Source organism: Triticum aestivum, chromosome 3D (genome assembly GCF_018294505.1).
Source record: "Triticum aestivum cultivar Chinese Spring chromosome 3D, IWGSC CS RefSeq v2.1, whole genome shotgun sequence".
Taxonomy (NCBI): domain Eukaryota; kingdom Viridiplantae; phylum Streptophyta; class Magnoliopsida; order Poales; family Poaceae; genus Triticum; species Triticum aestivum.
The window spans coordinates 465,582,506-465,593,901 of NC_057802.1; the positions used below are offsets into that span (position 1 = coordinate 465,582,506).

At 47.1% G+C, this 11,396-nt stretch overlaps 1 protein-coding gene across 2 annotated transcripts; it reads left to right on the plus strand.

The window, feature by feature from the left end:
• The first annotated feature begins 4,297 nt into the window (after positions 1-4,297).
• LOC123079718 (scarecrow-like protein 9) lies at positions 4,298-7,477 on the plus strand. 2 transcript variants are annotated; one of them, XR_006438097.1, is made up of 3 exons: positions 4,298-4,366; positions 4,497-7,081; positions 7,163-7,477. XR_006438097.1 is itself a non-coding variant. In XM_044502515.1 (2 exons), exon 2 carries the CDS (start codon positions 4,551-4,553, stop codon positions 7,005-7,007), a length of 2,457 nt encoding a protein of 818 aa, XP_044358450.1. In that variant the 5' UTR covers positions 4,298-4,366; positions 4,497-4,550; the 3' UTR covers positions 7,008-7,477. The 2 variants fall into 2 exon arrangements, 1 of the variants encoding a protein (XP_044358450.1); XM_044502515.1 differs by having other exon boundaries at positions 4,497-7,477.
• Positions 7,478-11,396: the final 3,919 nt, after the last annotated feature.

Below are 11,396 nucleotides of genomic sequence, written 5' to 3' on the forward strand. Positions count from 1 at the left end.
TAGCAGGGAGGTACCAAAGTAATCCAGGAGTGGATCACTGGACAGTGGTCAAGAACATCCTAAAATACCTCAAGAGGACTTAGGATATGTTTCTCATTTATGGAGGTGACAAAGAGCTCGTCGTAAATGGTTACGTCGATGCAAACTTTGACATTGATCCGGATGACTCTAAGTCACAAACCGGATACGTATTTATATTGAACGGTGGAGCTGTCAGTTGGTGCAGTTCCAAGAAAAGCGTCGTGGCGGGATCTACGTGTGAAGCGGAGTACATAGCTGCTTCGGAAGCAGCAAATAAAGGAGTCTGGATGAAGGAGTTCATATCCGATCTAGGTGTCATACCTAGTGCATCGGGTCCAATGAAAATCTTTTGTAACAATACTGGTGCAATTGCCTTGGCGAAGGAATCCAGATTTCACAAGAGAACCAAGCACATCAAGAGACGCTTCAAGTCCATCCGTCATTAAGTGTCGGAAGGGGACATAGACATTTGCAAAATACAGACGGATCTGAATGTTGCAGACCCGTTGACTAAGCCTCTCTCACGAGCAAAACATGATCAGCACCAAGACTCCATGGGTGTTAGAATCATTACTATGTAATCTAGATTATTGACTCTAGTGTAAGTGGGAGACTGAAGGAAATATGCCCTAGAGGCAATAATAAAGTTGTTATTTACATTTCCTTATATCATGATAAATGTTTTTTTCATGCTAGAATTGTATTAACCGGAAACTTAGTACATGTGTGAATACATAGACAAACATAGTGTCACTAGTATGCCTCTACTTGACTAGCTCGTTAATCAAAGATGCTTAAGTTTCCTAGCCATAGACATGAGTTGTCATTTGATGAACGGGATCACATCATTAGAGAATGATGTGATTGACATGACCCATCCGTTAGCTTAGCACTATGATCGTTTAGTTTATTGCTATTGCTTTCTTCATGACTTATACATGTTCTTATGACTATGAGATTATGCAACTCCCGGATACCGGAGGAACACTTAATGTGCTATCAAACATTACAACGTAACTGGGTGATTATAAAGATGCTCTACAGGTGTTTCCGATGGTGTCTGTTGAGTTGGCATAGATCGAGATTAGGATTTGTCACTCCGATTGTCGGAGAGGTATCTCTGGTCCCTCCCGGTAATGCACATCACTATAAGCCTTGCAAGCAATGTGACTAATGAAGTTAGTTGCGGGATGATGCATTACATAACGAGTAAAGAGACTTGCCGGTAACGAGATTGAACTAAGTACGAAGATACCGACGATCGAATCTCGGGCAAGTAACATCCAATGACAAAGGGAACAACGTATGTTGTTATGCGGTTTGACCGATAAAGATCTTCGTAGAATATGTAGGAGCCAATATGAGCATCCAGGTTCCGCTATCGGTTATTGACCGGAGATGTGTCTCGGTCATGTCTACATAGTTCTCGAACCCGTAGGGTCCGCACGCTTAACGTTCGATGACGATTGGTATTATGAGTTTATGTGATTTGATGTACCGAAGGTTGTTCGGAGTCCCCGATGAGATCACGGACATGACGAGGAGTCTCGAAATGGTCGAGACATAAAGATTGATATATTGGAAGGTTATATTCAGACACCGGAATGGTTCCGAAGTGTATCGGGTATTTTCTGGAGTACCGGGAGGTTATCGGAACCCCCCGGGAGGTTAATGGGCCTTAATGGGCCCTAGTGGAAGAGAGGAGGCGGTGGCTGTCGGTTCTATATCCGGCGTATCTCATAGTAGGGGTCCTAAGCTAGGCGTCTTGGAGTGATGGTAACATGGACACAGGGTTTTACCCAGGTTCGGGCTCCTTGGGCGCGCCCTTGAGGCCGGCCCTCCTCCTCCTCCCCTTTTTTATATACGGGGGAGGGGGGCAGCCCATAAACACACAAGTTGATCTTTAGCCGTGTGCGGTGCACTCCTCCACAGTTTTACACCTCGGTCATATCGTCGTAGTGCTTAGGCGAAGCCCTGCGCCGGTAACTTCATCATCACCGTCACCACGCCGTCGTGCTGACGGAACTCTCCCTCGGCCTCAGCTGGATCTAGAGTTCGAGGGACGTCACCGAGCTGAACGTGTGCAGATCGCGGAGGTGCCGTGCGTTCGGTACTTGATCGATTGGATCGCGAAGACGTTCGACTACATCAACCGTGTTACTTAACGCTTCCGCTTTCGGTCTACGAGGGTACGTGGACACACTCTCCCTGCTCGTTGCTATGCTTCTCCTAGATAGATCTTGCGTGATCGTGGGAATTTTTTTGAAATACTACGTTCCCCAACAGAAGCAAGTTCATCCTTAAGCTCTTTTAACCTAAGCTTATCTTAGGAGTCCATAGAATTGAGACATCTAAACAAAACAACAATGGCCACGAGGCCCAACCAAGATATAACAGAACCGTATTCTCGCAATGGATTAGCTGGTGGCTTCACCTTTTAATCTTTGCAGTGAAATTCACAAGCAGAATATTGTGTTGTAGAGTTTGGCCGCGTGACTCTGGTGAGCTTGCTCACGGATTGGTGAGGGAGAATGAGACGGACAATTTCGATGCTATGAACTATTTGGTTGGAAAGGAATGTGTGAGTGCTCAGGAATGTGCTTTCTTCAGGGAGTCATCGATGAACTTTACTGAAATTGGTTGACGTGGACCGATGAGAGGTACCATAGAGTAGACATTTGGGGGGGGGGGGGGGTGTCCCTTTAGCGCTTTTGTGGGTGCCCCGACATGATTCTGACTATACTATAATTTCCCCTCTTAATTCAAAGATAGACAAAGTTACTGCGTTTTCCAAACCTCCTAATAGTATTACACGGAGGACGGGGTGTCAACCCATTGGCTGGGCAGCTGAAGTTGCTGCCAGCCCACCCGAGTTCAAGTCCCGGCTTGGACGCGTGGTGCTCGCGGAGTTTCTCCTATAAAAAAATGCCAACGAGGGTTAGCCCTTGGGTTGGTCTTATTTTTTTAATAGTATTAGACGATAATTAGAAGGCATTCGATGATCTTCATCCCCAGCCAGGTTTCTTGCCGTGCTAATCTATCCAAAGTTATAAAAGGAGCATTCTCTCACGAGGACGAATGAAAATTAAGACGAACCCACCATGTGAACCCAATATGTGTTTGGTCTACAATTTTTACTGCTGAAGAGAGAGATAATTATATTAACTTAAAGAATACTAGTATAGGCATTCACAAGTCAGAGAGGGATAAAGTCATGAAATACGCCCTCACACAACTCTGTCCTACCAACCGATGCTAACACATGGGCAATATACCATTGGTCTACAATTTGTTATCACTTATCACCGCACCCCATGGATTAATCTGTTGCATGTGAATGTGACATCCATGTCAATCCGATCCCCCAATGCCGGACTAGATGGCTGCTTATAATTTTGTAATGAGCATTTGTCGTCTTCTTCACCACTGATTGATCTTCACAGAAAGGTTACATATGGTTTTGATCCAGCGGTCCCTTTCACCCACAATACGTGCACATATCTTTGATAGCATTTCCACTTCTTTTATGTGGAAAACACATTGAGTACTGATATAGTACTAACATGTTTTAATTCACAATTTTGAACTGTGTCGTGATGGATTCATAGAAACAAAAGTACGAATTAAAAATAGATTGTGGAAACAACAGAGAAATAGATAAAAATTAGCCAGACAAAATAAGATCATCATGTTCCACCAAAATTAGAAATGGGCCATAATTACAGAGAGTACAAAAACTGTCTGCGTGTAATCCTGCATAGACATAGTACGGTACTTCTTCCTGTACCACGAAATTCATGTTTTTTTAAGAGCAACCAGGAAATTCATGTGTCCGGATTAGAAAGAGTCGCGGAGCTGGCAGCGAAGTCAAACGGCAGTCCAGTCAGCTGTCAAGCCCGATTGCCTTGAGCAATCACAGCTCAGCCAGCAGCACTGCCGCTGGTCCACGAGCACGCCCGTCCCCGTCTCCGCTGCCCGTGCGGCCCAAGACGATGGTTCGCCGAAACTTCCGCGCCCCCTCCGTGCACCCGACCCACCACGTACGCCCGATCCCCCCGTCCGCACCGCCCGTCGCAGGCCATCCAGCTGCGCGTGAGCTCACCCCGCGGACGGACGTGGACGGGGCGCACCACGCAGCCGGGCCACGCCCGGGTGGGTGTCGACACTTCCGCCCATTCACCAGCCCGTAGGCCGATCCCGCGCCTCTCAAAAACGCCAGTCCGCCTCCATTTTCCCCCATTTATCCCCCCCCCCCCCCCCCCCCCCCCCCCCCCCCCCCCCCTCGCGCTCCCACAACTCCGCTGGCCGCCACCTCTCCTCCCTCCCCCGTCGCAACGCAGCTCAGGTACGCGCGCCGTCGGAGCTCGCCGGCCAGCCCCCGATATCGATATCTATCTCTGCTCGTCAGTGCTGAGTCGAATCAGCCGTCGCGTGGATTCCGCGCTGATCTCCTTCTATTTTTGCGCATCTGCCAGGTGGGAGATTGGAGTACGAGTATCTATCCATCCATCTTAACCGCCACCCCTTGCATGCTCTGCGGCGGCGGCGTGTCGATGGTCATGGACGCCGCGCTGCACGACTGGTGCGGGCCGCTGCCCGGCGGATCCAAGCTGCCAATCTACCCCCAAATCCCCGACGGGTTCACCGCGGAGGAGCTCGAGTCGCTGCTGCTCTTCCCGTCCGACGGCGCCGACGCGGGCGCCTACCTGAATGCCGCCGCGGCGCCGGCCCTGCTCCCGCCCCCGCCCGCCTCCGCCGGCAGCGCGTCGCCGCCGCCGCCGAGAGACGCCTCGGCCCATTCGCCGTCTGCTGCTGCTGCGGCGGCGGGCCAGGCGCATCCGCAGCCGGACGACTCGGAGGTGTTCTCGGACATCGTGCTGGGCTACATCAACCGCATGCTCATGGCCGAGGACATCGACGAGAAGTTCGACCACTACCCGGCCCACCCGGCGCTGCTCGCCGCCGAGAAGCCCTTCCTCGAGATCCTCGCCGACCAGCCGCCCTGCTCCGGCGGCAGCACGGTCGAGAGCCCCGACGGCAGCAGCGTCACCACCAGCTCCTTCAACAGCCACGGCTCTTGCAACTGCGCCGCGCCTTCCGGTGGTGGCCTCGGCGCCATGCAGGCGCCGCCTGCTCTCGAGTTCCCCAGCGCGGAGTTCCTGCAGCCGCCGCAGTTCTACCAGGATCTGAGCCCCGAGAGCTGCGTGGTGGAAGCAGGCGGCGCGTGGCCGTACGATGCCATGGAATTCAACCCTCTTCCTGACGCGCTGCTCTCGCAGTCGTCGTCCTTCGCGTCTTCAAATGGCAGCAGCGTTGCATTTTCAGAGGGCTTCGAGCCGTGGCTCAGCACGGCGGCTGCTGTGCCTTCTGATGCTGGTTTGAGCGATCTTGTTCTGCAGAGCCAGCAAGCAGTGCAGTTCAGCCGAGGATTTGAAGAGGGAAGCAGATTTCTGCCTCAAGAGAGCAAGCTTGTGATTGACATCGACAGCTTACCGTCAGTTCGGGTTAAAGAAGATAAGAAGGTTGTGGAGGTCAAGAGAGAGAAGGCTGATTCTGAAGTAGCAATTCACCGAGGAAAGAAGCATTTCTATGGTGACGACCTGGATGCAGATGAAGTGAGATGCTGCAAGCATTCAGCACCTGTGGTCGACGCGGATCACCTTGTGCGGGAGATGATGGACAAGGTCTTGCTATGCAACGGCGAGACATGCTCTAGAGGTGTCAAGGAACTGCGTGAGGCCCTACAGCACGATGTGGCAGCTCATTCAGGTGGTGCCCATGGCAAAGGGTCTGGCCATGGTAAGGGCCGTGGCAAGAAACAAGTCAAACAGCCCAAGAAGGAGGTGGTCGACTTGGAGACTCTCCTCATTCATTGTGCTCAGTCTGTGTCCATTGATGACCGGCGGAGTGCAACTGATCTCCTCAAGCAGATCAGGCAGCATGCATCTGCCAATGGTGATGGTGACCAGCGTTTGGCGCACTGCTTTGCCAATGGCCTTGAGGCGAGGCTTGCTGGTAATGGAAGTCAGATTTACAAGTTACACACCATATCACGGTTTGCATGCGCTGATATTCTGAAAGCCTACCAACTGTACCTAGCAGCTTGCCCATTCAAGAAGATCTCTCATTACTTTGCCAATCAAACCATTATGAATGCTGTGGAGAAAGCCAAGAAAGTTCACATTGTCGACTTCGGCGTATACTATGGCTTTCAGTGGCCATGTCTCATTCAACGGCTAAGTAAAAGGCCTGGAGGCCCCCCAGAACTTCGGATCACAGCAATAGACACACCTCAGCCTGGTTTTCGCCCAGCAGAGCGCATCGAGGAGATTGGAAGATATCTAAGTGATTATGCTCAGACCTTCAAAGTTCCTTTCAAATACCATGGCATCGCATCTCAATTTGAGGCTGTTCAGGTAGAGGATCTCCACATTGAGAAGGACGAGATTCTGATTGTCAACAGCATGTTCAGGTTCAAGACTCTGATGGATGAGAGCGTGGTAGCTGAGAGTCCAAGGAACATGGTATTGAACACAATAAGGAAGATGAAGCCACATGTGTTCATTCATGGGGTCACTAATGGATCCTATAATGCACCATTCTTCGTCTCACGCTTCCGGGAGGCATTGTTCCAGTTCTCTGCTCACTTTGACATGTTGGAGGCTAACATTCCCAGGGATAATGAGGAGAGGCTGCTCATTGAGTCGACTATTTTCAGTCGGGAGGCAATTAATGTAATATCTTGTGAGGGAATGGAGAGGATGGAGAGGCCAGAGACCTACAAGCAGTGGCAGGTGCGGAATCAGAGGGCTGGGTTCAAGCAGCTCCCGCTGGACCCGGAAATCATGAAGCGTGCACGGGAGAAGGTGAAGTGCTACCACAAGAATTTCATCATCGACGAGGACAACAGGTGGTTACTACAAGGATGGAAGGGGCGTATCCTGTACGCGCTCTCAACATGGAAGGCGAATCCCCAATCTTCCTAGATTCTGTAAATGGTGACCTGTTCATATTTTTGGACTCTAGAGCTGATTGTTCCTGGCCAACAACCTATTAGTAGGTAAAATGCTATTTGAACCGGCACCAAAGAAACAAACACATTTGTTCACCGGTGACATGGTTCATTTGTTTGTTGATGCAGATGATGAACCTGATTACTCTCCTGTAGCATCTGCCTGTTGTATGTGCTGCCCATGCACGGTTAGTTTTCACAGGAACAGTTAGCATTTTTGATGGAGCAGGCTACTTATGTTAGATGTAGCATATAGGTTCTTCTTGCATGGTCAGTCGTGTATTATATTCGTTCTTCCAGAGTACTATTCAGTAATGTTTCAAGGAATGTCTCAGCCAGTAACGGTCAGCCTTTTTCATTTGCTTGATTCAAATTGTAAATACGCCTTGTCTTGATTTCCATTATGTAAAGAATGCCTCTTTGCATTGCAAGGTCATGCACTCATATATCCCTCTACTGTTTGGTCTTTCGTGCTTATCTTATTAATCTTGTTTTACATGCTGCACAGTGCTACCAGTCACCAATAGTTGGTTTCATTTGCCGGATGGTGATACAATGTAACTGGTCACTTAAATGTGACTCTGCCGTTGTACCTAACCAATAATGTTTGAGGTAAATAATAATGAAATACAAAATCCCAGTCTGTTGAGTGACGTAGTCATTGGCTGATTTTTTGCCCTTTCACTGATTCTGGTGTGAAAATGCTATAGTGCTGGTTCCTATGATAGATTTGGACCCCGATCAAATGACGTGTTTTATGAAACAATTAGATTGAATCTTTTCAAGTTGATGTCCTGTTTTCGAATGGCAAGTTGATACTCCCTCCGTAAAGAAATATAAGAGCGTTTATATCTTATTGCAAGCTCATATAGGCCAGCAAACTGGGTTGCTGAGCTTTCTAGCCACAACTCGTTTTCCAGTCTGCCTTGTATTTTTCAGTTGCCTGTCCAGTGTCCACATTCAGAAATACACCTAGGCTTGAAGTGCAACAACAGAGAAGTACTACTGGCATTCTTGTTTATTTCCTTGCTTGCTTATCCATTGCTCATCTTGTTGCTGGTTTTGAGCCTGGCGAATTAACAGACGAACCACCAACAGGTGCTACGCAACTACGGCCACATAAATACATGATGGACCAGGAGACGTGTATGCTACAGCTCCAGACGTGTCTGACCAGGCCTGGGCATCTAGAAGAACATGGCCGGCAACGTGTGAAACTGTTGGGCACGACAGATGGCGAGATGGATCCTCCCGCTGCTGCAACTGGCTGAAACCGATCGCCCGCCATGGCGCCATGGACATCGCTTTCCCCTGAAAAGCAACGGCGCATCAGACCAAAGTTTAGGCAGCCTCCTTTTTTGCCGTATGTACTGTCGATTCCTCATGCACTGGGGAGATGGCAGAAAAGATCGGCCCAAAGAAGAATCCAGACATGCCGGCACTGCATTGCAAGGAAGAAACACCTCAAAGCTGCAACAGCGATCGTAGTAGATACTTCGCAGATGCTGCGCGGAATCCACGCCTTATCGGAGGCCAAGCCGAGGTGCTACAAGTCTGGAGAAGTCTGTAAAACTCGTGGTGGATATAATACAATTACAGTCTAACACAACACCGCAACGTCGACCGCTGAAAGTTACCGCGAAAGCCACCGCAGCTCCGTGATAACAACTACAGACAAAGGCATGCCGTGGTCATCACAAAATCTGTCAAATTACTAGTGACTGGAGTGCAACATATGCCGTTCACACCAGGTCATCAGGCTGGCAAGGTTCGCCGAACCTGATCTGTGGAGGTGGAGTGGATGGAGCAGTTCGTGGCCTGGCTGCGATCGAGGCACGCGCGGGCGAATCAGGCGGAAGATACCTGAATATTATACTGCTCCCGCTAGATTCGGTAGGATCAAGCGCGGGATAATTATGCAAAGGCGCAGCTGCCGCAGATTTTATTCGATCGTGCAGCGAGATGGCGGTGGCTGTGGCGGTGTGTTTGTGAGCTTTAATTAATGAAGTATATAATCCGGTGTCACGGTGTAAAGGACAGGCTAGGCATCATATGCGGGAACAGTGTTTCGCCTAGTCGTGCATGCTGTGCGCAGTGGTCATGTGAGGCAGAGACCTGGGAGATCTGGAAATGATTAATTATGTTATCTACGAGCTGAATCTGAAACATAGGAGCGCAACTTGTGGTTTCATCAGTAGAAAATGGTAGAGTTAGACTGGCTTCAGTGTATAGTTTTTTCTTCTTCTTCTTCTTCTTCTTCAGAACAGCTTCAATGTACTTTTAGTTTCTTTTTTGAGAACAACCTCGCTAACTTTGATTGATTCCCAGTAACATTCATTGGTAGTACAAGAATTTGATCATAGGGAAAACCTAACAAAACATGGCGACCTCCGCCTAGAGTACAAGCATATTTAGCGAGATTGTGAGCTTTAAAATTGAAGTTCCGACGTTCATGCCTTTCGAATCTTTTTTCCGACGTTCAAAGATGAACTTGCATGAGTAATGTTACACTCACGGGCTATTACATGCGTTTTACGGAGTAGTTTTGAATTGAAACGTTGTGATTGGTTTAGGAGGGAGGGAAGGGGCGCCCCTATGTCTCACAGGGGGATGCGCTCGCATCAAGGCGAGCCACAAACGGGTCGGCCCAGCCGCGCGGGAGCCACAGCCTTTATTTTTCTTTTTTCTGTTCTCAATTTTTTTGTTATTTTTGTATTTTTCTTTATACTTTAAAATATTCTACACACACACACACACACACACACACACACACACACACACACACACATATATACATATTACAAAAAACACTCTTCAAAAACACATTTGAAAAAATGTTAAATAGATATTAAAAAATGTTGAACAAGAATTTTAAAAAATGTTGAACAAGTGTTTGAAAATGTTGAATAAGTACTAAAAATGTTGAACAAGTATTTGAAAAATGTTGAAATAGGTACTTCTGAGCGCCAAAGGCGGGCATCCGATGTCACCAAAAAGGTGAAAGGCATTCAGGTACCGCAAATCCAAGAAACTCCGAATACAGGCCGGCACGAAAAGCGAAATGCTTTGAGCGGAGGAACACCCACCTTTACAAGAGCTCAGTTCTAAGATTGTTTGCGCACAGGCACCACTACTATTATGTCTTTTCTTGTTATGCATCCGGTCCTATAAATCTTTTTTTTTTCTGACCGGAGATATTAAAAAATATTGAGCGAGTATATGAAAAATGTTGAACAAGTATTTGAAAATGATGAATAAGTACTAAAAATGTTGAAAAGTATTTGAAAAATGTTGAATTAGGTACTAAAACTGTTGAAAAAGTATTTGAAAAATGTTGAATTAGGTATTAAAAAATGCTGAACGAGTATATAAAAAATATTGAACAAGTATTTAAAAATGTTGAACAAGTATTTAAGAATGTTGAATAAGTACTAATTTTTTGAAAAGTATTTTAAAAATGTTAAATAGGTATTAAAAATGTTGAATGAGTATATGATAAATTTTTAACAAGTATGTGAAAATGTTGAATAAGTATTAAACATATATAACAAGTTTTTGAAAAAATGTTGAATAACTATTAAAATGTTGAACAAGTATCTGAAAAATGTTGAAATAGTGTTCGGACAATGTTGAAAGTTTATACAAAAAGTTGTTGATCACTTGTTACAAAAAATGTTTTTGACATGTACGAAAAAAAAAGAAAACTAAAAAAGCATTGAAATTCGAGGAAACAAAGAAAAAATAATGAGAAAAACAAAAAAGGAGAAGAAAAAAGAAAAAAGAACAAAAAAGGAAAAAAGGAAGAAAAACCAAATAACACAGAAGAATATAAAGAAAAGAAAAGAAAAACAGAAAAAACCTGAAAAACCAGTGAAAACCGGTCTTTATGCCTCAAGTAGGGCGTGCCCAGCTATTTGAACACCAACTCGCCATGAGCCTAGTGGCTAGGAGCTCTGCTCAACACCCCCATTTACCTCTGCCTTTTTTGACTACGAGCGTGTAATGGCCGGCCTGTTACTATAGCTCTCAACGCGAGAGTGAACTCTCGTCTCGCTCAATGCGAGAAATAGACTCTGGGAGGGAAGGGCCCCACCTACCTGAAAATCATGTGGGGGGGGGGGGGGGGGGGGGGGGGATTAGGATTATTGCTCAAAGCCAGTCATGCGACCATGTCCTTTTAGTTTGAAAGCTCTAATGTACTAGGCACAGCTTTCCTGCTTCACGGGCTTGTGCGCGAGTTGGACCGTTCAACGTTCAAATATCCACCACAGGCTTTTTTTTTGGCAACGGTTCTCGGTTGGGCCGTATTAACAACAAGGCCCGTGGGCTAAAAAGTGCATGCTCACAAAAATAAATATTTCGA